The sequence below is a fragment of the Diabrotica undecimpunctata genome, chromosome 1 (genome assembly GCF_040954645.1).
Source record: "Diabrotica undecimpunctata isolate CICGRU chromosome 1, icDiaUnde3, whole genome shotgun sequence".
NCBI lineage: Eukaryota > Metazoa > Arthropoda > Insecta > Coleoptera > Chrysomelidae > Diabrotica > Diabrotica undecimpunctata.
Genome location: NC_092803.1, coordinates 1,405,171 through 1,426,851, shown reverse-complemented (window position 1 = coordinate 1,426,851; position 21,681 = coordinate 1,405,171). Strand labels below are relative to the sequence as shown.

Below are 21,681 nucleotides of genomic sequence, written 5' to 3'. Positions count from 1 at the left end.
GAGAGGCCACATTAAACAAGGAAAGACAGACTCTTTCCTTGTTTAAGAAATCAAATTTAGTTAGGTTATGTCATTTCTGATGTTATTGCTTGTCCCAACTGTCACATAAAAGATTATTTGTATTTTCTATTGAAGTTTTTTAACAATTGCTTCACATTTTAGACTATTATTGTTATTATTTAATTAAAACTTTATTGTGTCCTAGTTTAAAAAAAAAGTATTTTAAGTGTATTATGTATTAATATTATGTAATATTAATATTATCTAATATAACAAATAAATAGATAAATTAGAACCCCTACACCACTGTATGATTATTGTGAAGTGTCATGAAATTTAAATTTGGCGCATTCGCATTTCCGGATATGTCCGCCATCAGAGGCCACTTTTTTGGTCTCCTTTTCATAACGATTAGATTCCCTCTTTTGTCTTTTTGCTCGATGTAATGAATATAGAGGTATCTACAGGCCATCTAATTTAAATACCGTTGCACGTCATTATCATTGACAGAGATCGAAGTTGACATAGTTGTCAAAGTATAAAAAAATCCTGAATCCATTTTAAATCAAATAGGTCACATAATTATTGCAAAAGTGGATTATACAACAAAACGAATTAATATTTAATGTAAATAAATAGAAACAACACATAATAATCTTGTTAAAAACAATTTGAGCAGTTTGTATGCGTCGTATAAAGATGTAAAATGGAATACTTAAACAAAAACAACACTTTTTTCATTACTTATTAATTTCTAGTCAACACCGCAACTGTCAAATAAGTGTTACCAATTTATGCCAAAATTTCACCTCCGTTCGATTACAGTTACAGTGTGTTCCGAACAAATGTTCTTCATAAAAACGGTTTATAATGCATTTATACAAATAAAATGAAACATATTATTGTGTATTTCTTTAAGTTAACATTAATAGAAATCTTTAAATATTATTTCTACGCGTATATAATAAAATATGTATCGTGACTGTAATGCCAGTGTACTCGACAAAGTGATTCTAAAAAAGAACACACCTACCGCCTAAATATTTCGTGTAGGTATCATGTAACCTCACGGACTATGACGCGGATGACGTGCAACGGTTTGTAAATTAGATGAAGCATATATTTGTTTGACAGTAGGAGGGGACCGGGAAGAAGACGACACTCATGGATGCATAACCTGCGACAATGGTTCGGACTAACATCTACCGAACTGTTCAGAGGTGCCGTAAACAAAGTCAAAATAGCCTTGTTAATAGCCAACGTCCGAAACGGATAGGGCAAAGGAAGAAGAAGAAGATATATTTGTTTACCAATAGGAAGATCTCCAACACGATGGGAAGATTAAATGAAGATTGGTGGAAAAATCCCTACATGAAGTTGTGCATCTGGTACAGGATTGCAGCTAATGGAGGTAGCAAGCTAACAATATTTAGAGTGGCCCCATCCACACCCTGACAAGGGATTAAGGAATGAGGAGGAGGAGGATATTTGTTGCCAATAGTTTACCAAAGAAAATTATACAAATAAACAAGTGTCAGGATATCTGTGTTTTATTTTGTTGTTTTCGGGACTTTGGTTTGTTAGTTTGTGTAATGGAAAACAGATATACAGTATACTCCGTCTATAACGAACACGGCTATTACCAGGTTTCGCTTATAACGAGGTACATTAGATGTCCCGTGAAATTTCTATTGAACTATAACCCTCTATAGCGAGGCAAATTTGGTTATAACGAAAGGAAATAAGATCGAAAAACGTGTTTTTTACGTTTTTGACCTGGCCGTGGTTATAAATATATACCCTTTTTAACTGCACCGCAATAAACTTAACTGCCGCTCGCAATAACCTTCTTTACAATAAATACAACTGTTTAACATCTTTAGAAATGAACAATTTAAAGCTGTCAAAAATGACAGATTTCTTCCAATTGCAGAAGCAATAGTTTATGTTATCCTTAAGATTGTACCCTAATCTTTTGGTGGCTCAGGCATGTTAACCTGCTTTTTAACCTGATGGAATTATTATTCCGAAAACGTTTGTGTTTGTGTTTTTCGATGTAGCCCTTTTAAGGGTTTTTAAATATCCCTACATACAAAGATTAAACATCTTTTTTTATATAATAATATGTTTCATTTAATTTGAATAAATGCATTATAAAGCGTTTTTATGAAGAACATTTGTTCGGAACACACTGTAACTGTAATCGAACGAAGGTGAAATTTTGGCATAAATTGGTAACTCTTATTTGACAGATTCCGTGTTGACACTTTAGTTTTGTTTTTATTATTTACTATTAATTAAACATGTTGTTTTTTAAACAAGCGGCTCAAATTGTTTTTAACAAGAATAATTTTTAACTCTTGTTTTGTTTCTATTTATTTACATTAAATATTAATTTATTTTGTTGTATAATCCACTTTTGCAATAATTATGTGACCTATTTGATTTAAAATGGATTAAGAAATTTTTTATACTTTGGCAACTATGTCAACTTCGATCTCTATTTAACGCCAAATATATCCATATATATATATATATATCTATAGGATAGGTTATGTTCATTGCATAGATTAGTGATTAGTGATATAAGTCAAGTTCATTCAAAGAATATAGACGCTTATAAGCGTGTATATTCTTTGGTTCATTGTACGAAAATTCAATTTAACCGAACCGAATTTAACCCATATCATCTGTCTGTACCACTACTCTGATTAGCTATGGATATGGAAGGTAAAGTTGAACTTAAGAAAGAGTATGACCAAAATGATATAGAGTTATCCACATCAGCAGATCTGGAAGATTTGAAAAATGAAACAAGGGAAGATTACCCAGGTAAGAAGAAAAGTTTTTATCCGGTGTATACAGTATATATCCAACAAGACTCTATAGACTTCCCCATTACTTGTTGCTAACGAACTCAATCTGCGAGCTTGCATGCATCGGCGAGATTTTTAATTATTAAACAGATATGATAAAATTAATGTTTATATAATCTATATGCCAAATGGCTGCAGTATGATCAGTTTGTAAAAGAGACAACTTCGAAAAAAAAAATAAACAAAAAAATACCCCTCTATAGTCTTAGCAAATACTCATAAAAACTCATATGCGTTTATATTCTTTGGTCGTAGTTAAGCATGAGGGCAATTCTTGAGTTTTCAGCTAGTTTATTTTTGCCCAAATGTAACACTGTATGAATTATCAAACTAAGTACCTAATGGTAATATTTTTTATTATTAATTTATGAATAATCTTTATTCTAATCAATTCGAGTTGTGAATATTGTAGTTAAAATAATGTTTTTCTGTTTTGAATTAACAGTAATAATTACATAATTATGGCAAATTTACATTAATAGAGGCATACAATATATAAAATAACATTGAGAGTTAAATTTGGAATGTAAAAAGGTCAGTGATGTGTTATCTAACATTGGCTAATAAGTCAAAATTTTAATATGGCATCTTATCCAATTTTATAGCCTTGAGTCGACTTTTTGATTGAACGTAATTATGTTTAATAGATAAACACGAATTCTTGCATTCACCAATGATATGGTTATAGTGGGCAAAATTTACAAACGCTGGAAGCGAACTAGGACTTGTAAACGAGGAAAAGACCAAATATATGTTGGTTGCAAAAAACCTTCAAAATGTTCAACGGAAAATCCAAATTAACAACTATGTATAACCAAGATATTCACTCATTTAATGACAAAAAAATTGATGTATAAATACATGCATTATTTAGTTAATTTATTGGTGTAAAAGCCGCTTTAATAAGCAGCTCTTTGTTCATTGAAGACCAGCAAAATGCTGGATGCCGGAGATTAGGCAATAAGAGAATTTCTTTAGGAAATATTGTGAGATTTCCTTTATATCCAAGAATTAATTACATTAATAAATGACCTTCACGTTATGCAGGTTCAGTCCTTTTTCAATAGGTGACACCAAAAGTTCAAATTCTCCAAAAGGTTTACAAGGATTTCTCATGAGAAGATCAAATTCAATAATGCTAATGATTAATAGTTGATTATTCTCATACACGAAAAATGTGAAACTGGCCACACTTCACTGTCATAGACTATTCTTTCCCATTTGTGGGTTTATTACAGTTTGTTAGAATGTTGATGTTACATTATTTTAAGATTGTGACCTGAATTTTAAAAAATATCTTTATTCAGTTTCTCTAGCTATGGAAGGTAAAGTGGAAATTAAGAAAGAATTTGAAGAGTATGACCAAAATGATATAGACCTATCCACATCAGTAAATCTGGAAGACTTAAAAAATGACCCAGGGGAAGATTACCCAGGTAAGAAAAAAAGGTTTATTTTATCTCATAGTTATAGTGTGTATAAAAACAGGGCTCACTAAATGTCCGTATTTCTTCATTATCATGTTTACTATAGTAGGTATAATATAGTAATATATACATAATATTATAGTAAATATTATGTTCACTGTAAAATAAAAGTTAAACCTAATATTTTAAACTATTTCATATGTAACTGCTTTTTTCTTTCATCCCCTAAATTACTTTTGCTACAGAATTAACCTTGCATGTGCTCATATTCATAAAAAAATTTAATTGTGACAAGTTTGTAAGAGACAACTTCCAAAAAAAAATGTTTATAAAACAAAAATAAAAAAATGACCCTGTTTGGTACTAGTTTAGCAGGAGGGTACGACATCTATGAAACTGAAAGTTATAGCAATGCATTCTGCTTCCTCAGCAAACCTCCAGAATTGTTACAATCTGTAGCCTTCTTCTCAGCGATCGACTGTTCTCTTCTCCTGCATTCTAGTATTCAACAGTTTTTTTTTAAATCCTGTTTTCTTCCATCCTAAATCATGGAATGCCCATTGAAGACACTGTAGACAGATAGACTGAGATCAAGGTGGTTCTTTATATATAGGAGAGACCAGAGCAGCAAGGACCAGTTAAGCAAAATGTCTATATAATTTCTGTTTATTGTGGTATAATTATAAAAAAAAATACTGTTCAACTCTATGATATAAATACGTTATTCTGTTACAAAGTGGAAAATAAAATTTAATATTTGTAAGAAAAAAAAACAAATAATCTCCATGCATATTCTCCATGCCCCATATGTTAAGCAAGTAGGTCCACCATAGTAAAAATAAATAAGAAGGTAATGTAGATGGTTAACATAAGCACAATTCACAGATGAACTTATTATCATCCTCTTCTGCCCTGCACATTCTTCGTGGGCCCACTGATGACTAGTTTGGCACCAGATCCATCCTTCGCCTTGTTTTATTTCTTTATAGGTGCTTAAATATAATAGGATTTATGAACATTCCATTTCTGATCGTAATTCCGACTCAATTTCAGCTCTAGGTCAGCACCATCTTCATACAGGTCACAAAATTGATTTTGAAAACTTCAAAACCATAGCCCCTATCCACTTCTATAAACCAAGAATTGTCCAAGAAGCCATAGAAATTGCAAAAAGTGTATATTTTGTTTCTTCAAACCATTAAAAAAACAAGTCGACGGTTTTACCCATATGTGTGAACAAAACAAATTGTCAATTTTATATATTTTAAATCTAGTATCTTATATACTAAAACGCTAAGCCCTTTTCTTGTCCACCACTTTACTCAAAAACCATATTAGATAGTTAAAATATTTTTTCGGAATATTATTAGTATTACGTATGAGATTGTCAAGATATACTTTTGGTACAAAAATTCACTTCCGGTTTTGAGATGACCGGAAGTTAAAATTTACTTTAAGTTTTAGACCCCACAATGTATATATGGATCGAAAGGTCTTGTCGAGACGAATCTAAATATGTACTTCCGGTTGCGATCCGACACCGGAAGTGACCCGAAACGCACATAAAACGTCAAGATAGAGCAAATCTGACACCGGATTCGTGATCAGCATGCAAAATTAACTGCTAAATGATATCCATGTCGACATTTGATGAACTAAAAATTGCATTCCGGTTTTGAGGTCGACTTCCATAATCACTTTTTTTTTTTACTTGCATTATTATTGATGAATGTTGTGTATATTCTTGCTTATATTGTTTGTATTGATCTCTTAATTTTTCTCGCAAAATAAAAATTTCATTTAAAAAACTCGATGTCGAGTTGGTCCGCTAGTTATATTCTATTTTAAATTTAAACATTACTTTGCACTGAGCAGGGTAACTTTGCACCAAACGTGTAAAAGTATATTTTCTGTAAACCTACGCTCAATTTTGTTTATATATTTGTACTACCCTAGAGCACATAGGCAACTTCGCAATATTAACTTCGAAAATCTATTATTTTCTAACTTTGCAAAATCATACTGTGCAGACAGTCCCAGCGGACACAAATTGGTAAGTACACGTCTAATGGCATATACCAAAATCGATTTTTAGGTGTTAAAATAACGGTTTTAAACCAGGACATCAATAACAAAAAAAAAAAACATTGTTTACATGTGCACTTAACACGTGAAATTGGGTATACTTTGCACTGCCAATTTGCAGTGGTGCAAGTGGTGCAAAGTATCCTTAAGAGTAAAAAGCATGTCTGTCAGCAATAAAAGACGGCATGAGTACAAGAGTTGCTGCTGAATCCTTTAACGTTCCAAGGAGAACTATTTTTTACAAATTAAAAGGAGTATATGCTGGAAAACCTGGATACCCATCAATATTCTCTTATGAAGAGGAAAGGTGCTTCGTACAATGCATTCATAGTCTTAGTGATGCTGGATTTCCTGTTACTGGAATGGAATTACGACAAATAATCAAGACTCATTTAAATCGCCAAGGAAAAAAAATAACTCGCTTTAAGGATAATACTCCTGGTATGGATTGGGTCAAATCATTTTCAAGTCGTCATAAGGATGTTACTGCAAGGATAGCCTCAAACATAAAAAGAAGAAGTATGTACTATTTCCTGTATTTAATAAGTTAATATCAGTATTGTTAATGACATTTTCGATTATTTTACCTCTACCATATGTATTTTTGGATCCCCACATAGTGTTGTGTGCATTAAAATCTCCAACCATAATAAATGGGCCAGAAATTTGAGATATTAGGTTTTCTAATTCAGTGCTTGTCAATGTATAATTAGGAGGAATATATAAACTACATATTGTGATTTGTTCTGGACACCATACTGTTATAGCAACAGCTTCTAATGCAGTGTTTAGGTGAAGTTTACGGTGAAAAATTTCAGTTGATAAGAAAATTGATGTTCCTCCGCTAGCGCGTCGGTGTGTAGTTCTGATATGGTAATAACTAACAAAGTCAAAAACTGTTTGCATGTTTTAAATAACGTTTTTGCCGATTTATCATTTTACTAATGTCATTAGTATAAAAATTAGTATATACTAAGATATTAAATAATACTAGATAATTTAATTTTGAACCATTAACAAAAATGTAATAAGTATATGATGACAATTGACATGGTCCTATCAATAAAATAAGAAAACTTGTTGACACAACAGAGCAGTAAAATGTTATACATAAAGATGTAAAAGATATCTTCGCTTACTTGGTCCACTAGTAATGAACTTCTTAGAATTAAATGAGAAGCCGGTCTTTACACATGGTCTTTCCTTTACCTTTGTCTCATAATACAGAGAGGATACAACGAAAGATAACGAGTAAAGGCATATTTCCAATGAAGAAATGCTTACGAGTCTGTTTAATTTTTTAACGACCCTCTAGTATCTCGGACACATATTGGAATTTATAATGAGCGTGCAGAGCTATCAAGCACAAGAGGACAAAAAATAATATGGTATCTTACCCAATTTTATATCATTAAGTGGACTTTTGTTGACCATTTTATTATACTTTACGTTATTTATTAAAGTTATTTTTCATGGTTGTATTCATTTTTGTTCCTGTTCCATATTTTTTAAAAAAATATGTAAAACAATTTTTATGGTTGGTTTGTATTTTAGGTTGCCTCCAGGAGGAGAACAGAATGAAAATTATGAAAACAACTGAACCTTCATCTAACGGAAAATATCGATTAGATTATCAGTTTACTCGATTAGGTAATATAAAACAACATATGAAATCGCTTACTGGGGAAAAACCTTATAAGTGCGAAATTTGTATTAAGCAGTTTAGTGATGCGAGTAGTTTAAGAAGGCATTTGAGATTGCACACTAAAGAAAAGCCTTACAAGTGCGAAATTTGTTTTAAGCGGTTTACTCAATTAGGTAATTTAAAAGGCCATTTGAGATTGCACAACAAAGAAAAGCCATACAAGTGTGAAATTTGTTTTAAACAGTTTACTGGAGCAGGTAATTTGAAACAACATTTGAGACTGCACACTGGGGAAAAACCTTATAAATGCGAAACTTGTTTTAAGCAATTTGGCCATGCAAATAACTTGAAAATTCATTTGAGATTGCACACTGGGGAAAAACCTTACAAGTGTGAAATTTGTTTTAACCAATTTGGCAATGCAAATAACTTGAAAATTCATTTGAGATTGCACACTGGGGAAAAACCTTACAAGTGTGAAATTTGTTTTAAGCAATATAGTCAAGCAGGTCATTTGAAAACACATTTGAGAGTGCACACTGGAGAAAAACCTTACAAGTGTGAAATTTGTTTTAAGCAATTTGGCCATGCAAATAACTTGAAAATTCATTTGAGATTGCACACTGGGGAAAAACCTTACAAGTGTGAAATTTGTTTTAAGCAATATAGTCAAGCAGGTCATTTGAAAACACATTTGAGAGTGCACACTGGAGAAAAACCTTACAAGTGTGAAATTTGTTTTAACCAGTTTGCTCGAATCGGTAATTTGAAAAGTCATTTGAAAGTGCACACTTGGGAAAAAACTTACAAACAAGTGTGAAATTTGTTTAAGGCAGTTTGCCTATAAACATTCTTTGGATATACATAAGAAAGTTCACACTGTGGAAAAATTTTAGTGTAAAATTTTTTTTCGATATTCTCGGAAAAGCAGTATTCAACGACGTTTGCTAGTACACAGAGAGAAAAAACAATGTAAAATTCAGTTGAACGTTTTTCCTTAAACTGCACAATATAAAGTATGTTTCAACTGTAGTGGCGGAAATTTCTAGGAACAGTAAAGCCTCACCAAACAAAGCAGTGACGTTCCAAAAAATACTTATGATTTAAATGAAATTGTTAAAGATAGGTACACACAATTTATTAAACAATGATATTAGATTATATTTTTGGCAATATTGTACTACATTTTAATTACATGATATAATACTTGCATATTATTATATCACATACATATATTGTTTGTATGTGAAACCATAGATACGTATTCCAGATTACAGTATTAATAAATATTAATTACAAAGATTGTTCTAACTGTAAAACCTTTATTATTTATATTATTACTCCCTTAAACATCACAAAGTTAAATAGAAGAATATACAAAATAATTGTAATAAAGTAAAAAAATAATACATACATACAGGACAGTTTGGAAAATTTATATTCACATAGATTACATAGGTACATCGTAATGTTAAATTATATTATTCACTTTCATAATCAGATGCACTGTCCTCGTCACTAGAATCATTTAAATCAATCCTTAATTCTTCAGTAATTACATTTTTGGACGTTCACTTTCCAAATACATATCTTCAACCTTGACAACATGTTTACACACTTTCTTCCAGTTATCTACAGTTACTCTAGCAAATTCCTGTTCCACCAATACTTTTACGTCTTCTAACTTAAAATAAACGTTTTGTTTTGCAACTTCATTTTTTGTTTGCGCCGAAACCATTTCTATAGGTTGTATTATGCATGATGGTTTTAAAGAAACATGTCCACATTCTTGCAGCACTTTGTCAAATTTATTTTGAATATGATCTTGTTTGTGTCGTTTGTTTTTCTGTCAACCAATATATCATATCCATTTTTTTAGAATTACTGGTGGGTGCTTTATTAATTTGTACATTATGATATGACGCATTATCAGTAACAACAACAGATTCAACAGGCAAACTGGGGATTAACTGTTCTTTCATCCATTTTTCATAATTTTCTGAATTCATATAATCATGATAATCTCCTGTCTTAGCTCCTGACTTAAAAATCAAAAGGGTATTCTGTATGAAACCCATCTCCCCATGACCATGTACCATAACCAACATACTTTCTTTTAAAATGTTTTTGAACAATCCTTTGCCACTGTCACCTGTTCAGCTATTTGGCGTAGTGTGTCCTGCATGTACATAGGTTTCATCAACATATACAAGTGACTTACCTTCGCTTCTGTAATATTTAATTTTGTCCAAATATTTAATACGTAGAGCACGAATATCATTCCATTCAATTAATAAACTTCGATTATCTTTCGTTTTCTTCCATTTAAATCCCAAATCTTTCACAATTCTGTAGAGAGAACTCACACTTCCAGTCCATTCGTGCACCTCTACAAGCCTTTTCTGCAAAAGCTTCAGTGAGACACGACAACGTTCGGTCTCATGAAAACGATGAATGGTATTTCTAATAAAATGTTTGTCATACTCCCTCAAGTCTGTCACGGTTGCTTTCCTTTTAGCAAGTGTTGTAGCTGGAAATGTTAGTGTATTATTTGCCTCTGCGTTTGTTAACATACTCGCTTGTTGAATGATCCTTTCTACTGTACGTATAGCTACTCCAGTAGCTTCACTCACACGTTGTTTAATACTGGTTCGATTATCTTCAGGAAATAGTACAGTAGACTCCTTCTATAACGAGAACTGAAATGGCAGACAAATTACCTCGTTACAAGCCGATCTCGTATCAGACAACAATAATCCTGTGCATACATATGAATATGGAGTTTTCTAAAACATTAACTTTCTATAGTGAAGCCATTCGGAGCAATATAGGATGCTAAATATTGTTTGAATGAACTTCCAAAGAAGCTTCCTCAAATGAGCTCTAGATGTAGGGCGATCGGGGTACCTCTCATTAAAAAGACGTTCCGCTACATGGAAATTACTTTCACATTCACCAATTATTAACACATCTGCTACTTTGTCGACTACAGTACGTACCATTCTGCCTTTGTAAAAATTTATACGTCTCGTTAAACAATAATTAAACTAAATATTAACTGAGAACAACTAACTATAAACAACTTGACTAAACTAAGCAGAAACAGGTATAAACGAGTTTGCAAGCTAAAAATAACTAGAGAATTGACTAAACAAAGCAGAAAGAGAAACTAAATATTGAGCTATAAACGCTTTTGCAAACTAAAAACAACTAGAAAATTAACAAATGTCAACTTTTTTTGATAAATAACCAAAGGTGGACGTTAGAATTTTTATTAATTAAATGCCAAACTAAAATTTTAGTATTTATTTAATTTATTCGTCAAAATCATCTTAAATCCAAACAAAATTAGTATGATTGAATAGGTATATAAAAATAATTGTAGTTTCGCATTTAATTAATAAATATTGTAACGTTCACCTCTGGTTAATTGTCAAAAAAGTTGACGTAAAAACAAGAGACTTGAAAAACGTCAAATTTTTGACAAGTAACCAGAGGTGGAGATTTTAATATTAATTAATTAAATGCGAATATACAATTTTAGTATTTATATAATTTATTCATCAAAATAAGCCGAAACTCAAATAAAATTAATATGGTTGAATAGGTATTTTCAATACCTTTCAAACGAGGTATCACTTACCATAAGGTCCTATTTAAAATTGTTTGTCATAGTGGCGCTGTAACGTCATCGGTCACTAGTACGTCACTTGTTATGACTGGTTAAGAAGCCTACGTCTGTTTATTACCTGCCTCCAAATTTCACTATTTTAACAATAACCGTTCAACAGATATGAACGGGGGAAACGGACTTTTGACTAGCACTGTATATTACACATATACAAATTATTAGTACAATTAAGAGTAGTTAAGATTAAGACAATTACATATTTTTGTTAGTTTTCATGTAAATTTGTTTAGATATTCTGTTAAAAATTTTTATCGCCCGATTTTTGGGCTCTTTTAAGTTTCCACCAAAGGAACATTAAAATTTGAGCTTTTCTTTAGTTTTTCGGTCCACAAGAATGCACAGTCCAGTGATGTGTTAGATAAGATACCATATTTTATATTTTGTTCTCTTGAGAGTGATAACACGAATCCTCTGACGTATATCATTATCCCCAAAAACAGGCACAGCATATCATACGAATGCGAAAATTTATAAGTCGAATACAGGGTAAGTCAAAATGTATTGGTAATTTTAGATGGATCACACAGTATTTTACATCACTTTGGAAAAGTAATATTACCACTCGTCAATTTTGACATTTACAAATCTTAATGCTATAAAATTTCATCTGTTACATATAAACCTGAAAACTACTTATAGTTACATTATAAATCTTAATGCTAAAGGAAAGAACCTCAGTGAAAGTTCGCTATTCAGTGAACGTCAAACAATTTTTAAAATTTCAAATTTAATTCCAATCACTTGAAAAGTAAATTATTTAATTTCATATATTTTATATTCACTGAGAATGTTGGATTTTGTTCTGGTAAAAGAAAATGAAATAAATATAATATTTATATATAATTTTTAGAATATTTATCATAGTAATTTTTTGCAATACCCCAAACCAACTCAATTGCATTGTAGAGGCAATGGTAGGGCGGAAGTCGAAGAACTTTATGGCATTATTTAAAAGCCATTTAGTCGATGACAAATTTTTTTTGAATTTTTTTTGGCTTCACACTTTTGCTTTAAATCGGCTTTTAAAAATATGTCACTGTGATTATTTTTTTTCTGTTAACCACGCCTTTAGTTCTTCTTTCGTCTAGTCGCTTGAAGGAATTTTCTCTTCTACTTTTGAGTGGTAGGGTGCATTATTCAGCACGATAGTGGATGGTCGCTCTAATTCTTTTAACAAATTCTCTTCAAACCATTCTTCAAAAATGTTTGCATCCATATTTCCGTGGTAATCATCTTTACTCTTTGTGAACGATAAAATTAAGCTTGCGCCCGGAATAAAGCCCTCATCATTTCCGGCATGAAATATGATGAATCTTTTACCATTATTGGAACGGCTAGAGGAATAGCATTTCGTGGTGCCATCTTGCCAAGATGATTTTGACATATTTCATTTAGCGAAAATCCAAGTTTTGTCTAAAAATACAACTTGCCTTTGATTCTCACAAGTTTTATTTTTGATGTATTTTCTTAAAAAATGCCACCGTTTTGATTCAACATTATATAACATATATGTTTCAGTACTCTCGAAAAACTGGTTAAACTAATATCACACAGTTCCTTGTCCCTTATTTTTTGCAACGCAGTACTCTTTGTTACATGTTCTTTAGCTTTATACAGATCATATATAATATTTTTAATTGCTAACTTAATTGACTGTGGCAAAGTTTTCGGATGTCGACGATTTTTCTTATTTACTTTACTTATTTCATCCTCACTCATGCTGTTAATTCTCCAGAATGTCATCTCTGAGATACCGCAAGCATCATATGTGCGTTTCTGAACTGCCATAATAGATGTCAATGGACCCATGTTATTTTTTTCCAAATTAAAATAACTTTCCACTTTCAGCACTAAACGCTGTTCTTCTGGAGGTAACACTCTACGTTTCGACTGTCTTTTATTTTCTTCCAAATTACTCATTTTACTTTATTGAAGCACCGCTATGAACAAAACTACTACAACTTGAAAATAATGAGGAGTCCTACAATAGACAAAGCAATCAAAGACAAACAGCCGATACTATATCGTATAACAACGATTAGTTAACACTGAAATTGCAAAAACTGCATGTTTTAAATAACGTTTTTGCCGATTTATCATTTTACTAATGTTTGTGTACTAAGATATTAAATAATACTAGATAATTTAATTTTGAACCATTAACAAAAATGTAATAAGTATATGATGACAATTGACATGGTCCTATCAATAAAGTAAGAAAACTTGTTGACACAACAGAGCAGTAAAATGTTATACATAAAGATGTAAAAGATATCTTCGCTTACTTGGTCCACTAGTAATAAACTTCTTAGAATTAAATGAGAAGCCGGTCTTTACACATGGTCTTTCCTTTACCTTAGTCTCATAATACAGAGAGGATACAACGAAAGATAGCGAATAAAGGCATATTTCTGATGAAGAAATGCTTACGAGCCGTTTTAATTTTTTAACGACCCACTAGTGTCTCAGACACATTTTGGAATTTATAATGAGCGGGCTATCAAGCTCAAGAGGACAAAAATAATATGGTATCTTACCCAATTTTATATCATTAAGTGGACTTTTGTTGACCATTTTATTATACTTTACGTTATTTATTAAAGTTATTTTTCATGGTTGTATTCATTTTTATTCCTGTTCCATATTTTTAAAAAATATGTAAAACAATTTTTATGGTTGGTTTGTATTTTAGGTTGCCTCCAGGAGGAGAACAGAATGAAAATTATGAAAACAACTGAACCTTCATCTAAAGGAAAATATCGATTAGATTATCAGTTTACTCGATTAGGTAATATAAAACAACATATGAAATCGCATACTGGGGAAAAACCTTATAAGTGCGAAATTTGTATTAAGCAGTTTAGTGATGCGAGTTGTTTAAGAAGACATTTGAGATTGCACACTGGGGAAAAACCTTACAAGTGTGAAATTTGTTTTAAACAGTTTTCCCGGAAAGATAAGTTAAAAATCCATTTGAGAATTCATACTGGAGAAAATCCTTACAAGTGTGAAATTTGTTTTAAGCAGTTTTCCCGGAAAGATGGGTTAAAAATCCATTTGAGAATTCATACTGTAGAAAGTCCTTACAAGTGTGAAATTTGTTTTAAGCAGTTTACTCGATTAGGTAATTTGAAAAATCATTTGGGAGTGCATACTGGAGGAAAATCTAACAAGTGCGAAATTTGTATTAAGCAGTTTACTGATGCAAGTTATTTAAAAAGACATTTGAGATTGCACACTGGGGAAAAACTTTATAAGTGCGAAATTTGTTTTAAGCGGTTTACTGAATTAGGTAATTTAAAACAACATATGAAATTGCACACTGGGGAAAAACCTTATAAGTGCGAAATTTGTTTTAAGCAGTTTACTCAATTAGGTAATTTAAAAAGCCATTTGAGGTTGCACACTAAAGAAAAGCATTACAAGTGTGAAATTTGTTTTAAACAGTTTACTCTAGCAGGTAATTTGAAACAACATATGAAATTGCACACTGGGGAAAAACCTAACAAGTGCGAAATTTGTTATAAGCAGTTTTCTCGGAAATATGAATTAAAAAACCATTTGAGAATTCATACTGGAAAAACACCTTATAAGTGCGAAATTTGTTTTAAGCAGTTTACTCAATCAAATAGTATAAAACAACATATGAAATCGCACACTGAAGAAAAGCCTTACAAGTGCGAAATTTGTTTTAAACAGTTTACTCAATTAGGTAATTTAAAAATCCATTTGAGATTGCACACTAAAGAAAAGCCTTACAAGTGCGAAATTTGTTTTAAGCGGTTTAGTGATGCAAGTAATTTAGGAAGACATTTGAGATTGCACACTGGGGAAAAGCCTTACAAGTGTGAAATTTGTTTTAAACAGTTTACTGAATTAGGTAATTTAAAAAGGCATTTGAGATGGCACACTGAATAAAAGCTTTACAAGTGTGAAATTTGTTTTAAACAATTTTCTCGGAAAGATAAGTTAAAAATACATTTGAGAATTCATACTGGAGAAAAACCTTATAAGGGTAAAATTTGTTTAAAGGAAATTGCTGTCAAACAGTCTTTGGATTTTACTCAAAAATGACTTACACTTACAATTTTAGTTAATTTATGACTTTATATTAGTAATAGGAGAAAGACATGTACCTTGGGACAAAATTTACTATTTTTTTTATTTCATTTGAAACATATATATTTGATCTTGATAAAAGAAAATAGATTTAGGTACTAAACAGATAATAAAAAGATCTATTATAACCAACGAGTAAAGCATTACTTACCATATAAGTGTATAGTGTCATTAGTCCCAAGGTTCAACCTGTAGTTTACTCTTGGGACAATGTTGGTTGTGCATCGGGACATAAACTAACTGTATTTAAATAAACAAAACGAATATTTAAATACCTTTTTTGATGATGGAAAAAACCAATAAAACTAATTTTTGTGTTAAGATATTATTTAAAAGAAATATTTAATCCAAATTTCGATTCATTTAAGGGGGTGGAAAGAGAGTTAACATATTAGGGTTGTTGTAAGGATTGTAAGTAATACCTGTTAAAAGGTTGAGAAATTTGTATATTACCTTCTAATTGTTGATCAGTGCACATTTGGAATTGTGGAGCTTACGCCACTGGCTGCTGACTCGTACTTTGTGTGTCACAATACATCGGTTAATTGGATTACACAATATGCTGGTTTATCGCCGTAGGATCGAAGATCATTTTCACTTTTTCGGTCTTATTAACAATCGATCAATTTGTTTGATTACAAAAAATGGATTTTTATTTTTATATTTAACTAAAGACAAGTCAAACGTCGATAATATGGACTGTCTTGTTTGAAATTAAAACAACGACTTAAGATCACAATAATGAAATCATATATATCACATCTAAAGATGATAAGTCAGCTGGATTAGATGAAATATCTGCAGAACTGTTAAAACTATTGAAAGAGGATAACTTGGAAGTGTTGGAGATTTGTTCAATATAAATGAAATAATACCGCAAGAGTGGCTAAAGTCAGCGTTTTTAACCAACCATAAAAACAAGCAGCAAAAGAGTGCTCTCACTGTCCAAAATTGACTTATGAGTCATACTTTAAAAGTACTGCTTAAAGTAATAAATAAGAGAATCTATGAAAAGCTGGAGGATTCAAGTTCCGAAATGGAATGGGTACCCGAGAAGTACTATTTGTCATTAACATTCTAATTCAGGGCTGTAAACGTTAACCTACACTTGTGGTTTGTTGAATACGAAAAAGCTTTCGATAGAGTAAAACATGAAAAATTAATATCAATATTTATGAATAAGCACATTCTCAGTAAAATTATAAAGATGATCCAAACATTATATTGTAACCAAAGTGCCATAGTTCAAATTGATAAGCAAAAATATACCCTAAACTAAATGACCGAAAAATTAAAAGTAGATGCACCCGAATAAGAAATAAAATTCTTCGACAAATTAATCCAAACTTCCATATGTAGGGAGACAGCGACACCTCTACAGACACATACTAATATAAAAATAACATTCATTAGTTGTATTCAATGGAATCTAAATGGGTATTACACCCATTTAGAAATGTTGGAAATACTAATCTCAAAATACAAACTAATGATCTCATGTTTACAAGAAACTAATTTTCAAAACAACACTGTATAAACTAAAAAATTTTAATTGTTTCTTTAAAAATCGACAAAAAGCTAAAATAGCCAGCGGAGGAGTAGCGATATACGTAAAGAACGACATTAATAGCATAACAATACCATTCGAAACAAACATTGTCAATAGGAGTCAGAAACAAAGACATACCGACCTTTTCCGTATGCAACATATACAATCCTCCCAACCAAGAACTTAGCCATAACGAAATATTCGACCTCTTAGACCAAATACCTACTCCACGACTAATTGTCGGAGACTTCAAAGCACATAATCCTTTGGGGTTCAAAAAAATTAACACATCTTGGTAGAAAAATAGAATCCTTTCTGGAAAAATTCAATTTAAATCTACTTAATGATGCACAAGACACCCGTTTCGACATAAGAACGGGTGAAGGTTCTGCTATTGACTTATACTAAGTGACATAGAAATCCGAACACCCAGTTTAAATGATTTTATTTCAATAAAAATTTGGTGTAATTTATTTATCTTACTGAAAAAAACAAGTGATAAAGTTTTTAGCCTTATCAGTTGGAGATTCCGGTTTTTATGCTTTTTGCTTTTAAATTCACTAACAATCTAAAAATGAATATTTCAGCCGCAGTAAAGATCCAAATTTGGCGGATTGTGGTTCTTGATATTCTTTAGTATTGGTTACGATACCTAGAGTACGGAGACCTGCACGATTTCGTCAACTTAGTGAGTTTGATAGGGGCCGTATAATAAGACTTCGGGAAGCTGGACTTTCTTTTCGGGAAGTTGCAGTTAGAGTGCAAAGAAGTGTAGACACCGTGGTTAGATGTTGTCAGGCATGGCTTCAAGAAGACCGTATGCAAAGAGCAAGGGACACTGGACGCCGCCGTAGAACAACAGACCGTGAAGATCGCCGCCAAATATTATTGGCCTTAAGAGACCGTTTCTCCACTACCAACTCCATTGCAAATTAATGGTTTGCAGAACACGGAAGACCTATTGGCATGCGAAGTGTTTACCGACGAATGAGAAGTTTTGGCCTGTTTTCATACCGACCACACTGGGTCCTTCCTTTAACTCCAGAACACCGCCGTAATCGCCTTCAGTGGTGCAGAGAACGGTCACTCTGGAATCAGGAATGGAACAGTATTGTCTTTAGTGACGAGTCTCGATTTTGTTTAGGCATGCACGATGGTCGAGCGAAGGTTAGAAGGCGACGTGGTGAAAGGAGGAATCCACAGTTTTTTGTTGAAAGACATGTTCATCACACTGTTGGAGTTATGGTTTGGGGTGCTATAGCTTATGGTTCCAGGTCACCTTTAATCTTCATCAGAGGTAATATGACCGCGCAGCGTTATATCCAAGAAGTTCTAGAACCCCACCTTTTACCCTATCTTGACTTCCTGGCAAATCCAACTTTCCAACAAGATAATGTCCGACCACATGTTGCAAGAGTCACAATAGACTTCTTTCAACATAATAATGTCACATTGTTAGCATGGCCACCAAGATCTCCCGACTTATTCCCAATTAAGCACGTGTGGGATATGATGGGTAGGAGATTGCTCAATTTTCAACGTCCTCCTCAGACTCTACAAGCACTTAGAGAGAAATTGGTGGTTGCCTGGAATGAGATACCACAAGAGGACATTGACCACCTGATCAGAAGCATGCTTAGGCGCGTTGGAGAATGCGTAACACATCGGGGTTCATCCACACATTATTAAAGGTAAAAGGCCTTTAAAGCAATGCAATCATTTTGAAATTTTAATCATTTACTTATTATGCTTCATTAAGTACTTATACAAAATTTTATTAAAATAAAATCATTTAAACGGGTGTTCGGATTTCTATGTCACTTAGTATATATGCATATATGATCTATATGCGAACCATCAATAACGCAGATGTTTTCATGGGATGTATTACTCGAACCAAACGAGAATGATCACTATCTTATTGTAATTCACAACGAAGAAACATCTACAGCAATATCGGAAGCAAAGTGGAACTTAAAGAATGCGGATTAGACGAAATTTCAAAACCATATCCTTATCCAACGCAACTTGTAAAGGAGCAACGAATGAAGAAGTAGATTTAATTACAAAACTGATACAGTACATTCAACCAACTTACACCTCTAAACGATTAATGGAATTCGCAGAAAACCTTTCGTTGTAGTAAAAGGCACGGTAAACTGCACTGGTGTTCTCCGTAATATTTAACACTTTGCTAAATTTTAGGTATAAAATAAATATATATGTTATTAACCCGTTGTTCATAGTATTGCATATTGTGTTACATTATTTTTTTCAATAAATAATATTCTTGCTTAATGTTATTTAACGTAAATTCCTTTCACCTATTTATTTAATAATTTTTACGTCTTACACTTACGTAAATAAAATCATTATAAGCTCATTAACTATTGTCTAGGAGACTCTTTAAAACCCTCATTACTATGGAGTCTATTAAATACTGGTTTTCAAATGGAAATTGCACATTCCTTAACTGCACTGACATCTGAAATGAACTTTACATATTTTAATAAGAAACACAAATTTATTTGTTCAATCTATGAAAAAATAGGAAATTTTACAAAAACATGGAGGACAATTTGTGCAAAAGAATCTTATATGCTTCTTACATAGATGTCTATTACATGTTTTCACAAGAAATATTTATTTTGTTGTCATAACTTTTGACGGAAAAAATTTGCGTCGTGCTTTTGAAAGTTCATTTAACGTTATGGCTACTACGTTTTGATTCTTCTTTCTTTGAACTTTTTCCACCATGTTGAGAGCTTCTTGTCAGCTGAGGAGGTATTTTCTCATTGTTGTGGTCATTGTAAATCTAAATGTATAGCATGTTGTAAAAAATGATCATGGGCCAGCGATTGGATTTCCTCTTGCAAGTATATGTACAAACTAGTTGATCGAGAGTGTCAACGGCAGAGTATATACCACAAATAGTAGCGTAAGTGCAATAAGACGAGTGGGGAGAGTGATTTGCATGGGCCCAGCCATTCGTAATGGCGACGACGCTACTAGTCACGTTAGGTGGGGAGTATGACATAGCAAGAGACGTATCACGTTTATGTAAATGCTGTTGTCATGGTTTCCGTAGTTTTGCATATTTACCCAAAAAATGATTATACTATACAGTGTTTTCCAAAAAAAATTAAGATTGTAGCAAATTCTACTAAAATAAACACCTAAATTTACAATAACTTATTTCTAAAGAATTTTTAGTGTTCACCAAAAAAAGTGGCAACGTTGTAAACCACGCGTTTGCAAGTTGCAAATGCCGTTATAAAAACATTGTATCCCAAATTTTAGAAATAGCAGATAAAAACAGTATATATCAATTTTTATATATCTTATAAACATTGCTAAAAAAGAAGAAGGTACAATACCAAAATGTATAATATTCCAAATGAAAAGAATATTTTTTGTTGATGGGTGAAAGTTAAAGTTGGACAAAAGGCTATTAAACGTTCTGAGAATTAGGAGTTTGTTTTTACAAGCACCAGGTAAGAACAGCAGATAATTATATCAAACTTTTGTTAATAAATACAAACTCGATACTATTTTGTACATTTTCCTTTTTTAGTTAAATTACTTTAAATCTTAACCAATATGAATCTTATATTTATATACTATATATATTTTAAAATCATTAAAACTCTTAACTCTTATTATTGCATTCCTAAAAGTTGCCTTATTTTATAAAAAAAAAACTTTTTAACTCTTATAACTGCATTCCTAAAGGTTGTCTTATTTTATAAAAAAAGTCATACTTCTTAATTTTAATAATATTTCATTATTATAGATTTTGATGGACCTTCTTCTTCTGAGCAACATACTAATTTATGTTAAGTTCGCAAAATGCTAGAGTTTACACTTTATTATCTACAGATGGTCCCTTAAGGAAGAGTATTTTAGAAGGTATGGAACTTATAACAAACCAGTACTAATGAATATAGAGGCATCTATATTTGTTTACCAATAGGAAGATCTCCAACACGATGGGAAGATTAAATGAAGATTGGTGGAAAAATCCCTACATGAAGTTGTCCATCTAATACAGGATCAAAACCAATGGAGACAGCAAGCTAACAATATTTAGAGTGGCCCCACCCACAACTTAACAAGGGCTTAAGGAATGAGAAGGAGGATATTTGTTGCCAATACTTTACCAAAAAAAATTATATAAATAAACAAGTGTCAGGATATCTGTGTTTTATTTTGTCGTTTTCGGGACTTTGGTTTGTTAATGTAATGGAAAACAGATATAATCCTAAAATATTAAATAAAAACTTTCCTGT

The 21,681-nt window shown here is 31.8% G+C and overlaps 1 protein-coding gene across 3 annotated transcripts; it reads left to right on the top strand.

Moving 5' to 3' along the window:
- Nucleotides 1-2,279: 2,279 nt before the first annotated feature.
- Nucleotides 2,280-21,482, top strand: LOC140443160 (uncharacterized). 3 transcript variants are annotated; one of them, XM_072534271.1, is made up of 5 exons: nt 2,281-2,832; nt 4,184-4,312; nt 7,943-8,038; nt 14,417-14,512; nt 21,272-21,482. In XM_072534271.1, exons 1-5 carry the CDS (start codon nt 2,718-2,720, stop codon nt 21,328-21,330), a joined length of 495 nt encoding a protein of 164 aa, XP_072390372.1. In that variant the 5' UTR covers nt 2,281-2,717; the 3' UTR covers nt 21,331-21,482. The 3 variants fall into 3 exon arrangements, with proteins under 3 accessions (XP_072390358.1, XP_072390365.1, XP_072390372.1); XM_072534257.1 differs by lacking the exon at nt 21,272-21,482 and having other exon boundaries at nt 2,280-2,832; nt 14,417-19,745; XM_072534264.1 differs by lacking the exons at nt 7,943-8,038; nt 21,272-21,482 and having other exon boundaries at nt 2,280-2,832; nt 14,417-19,745.
- Nucleotides 21,483-21,681: the final 199 nt, after the last annotated feature.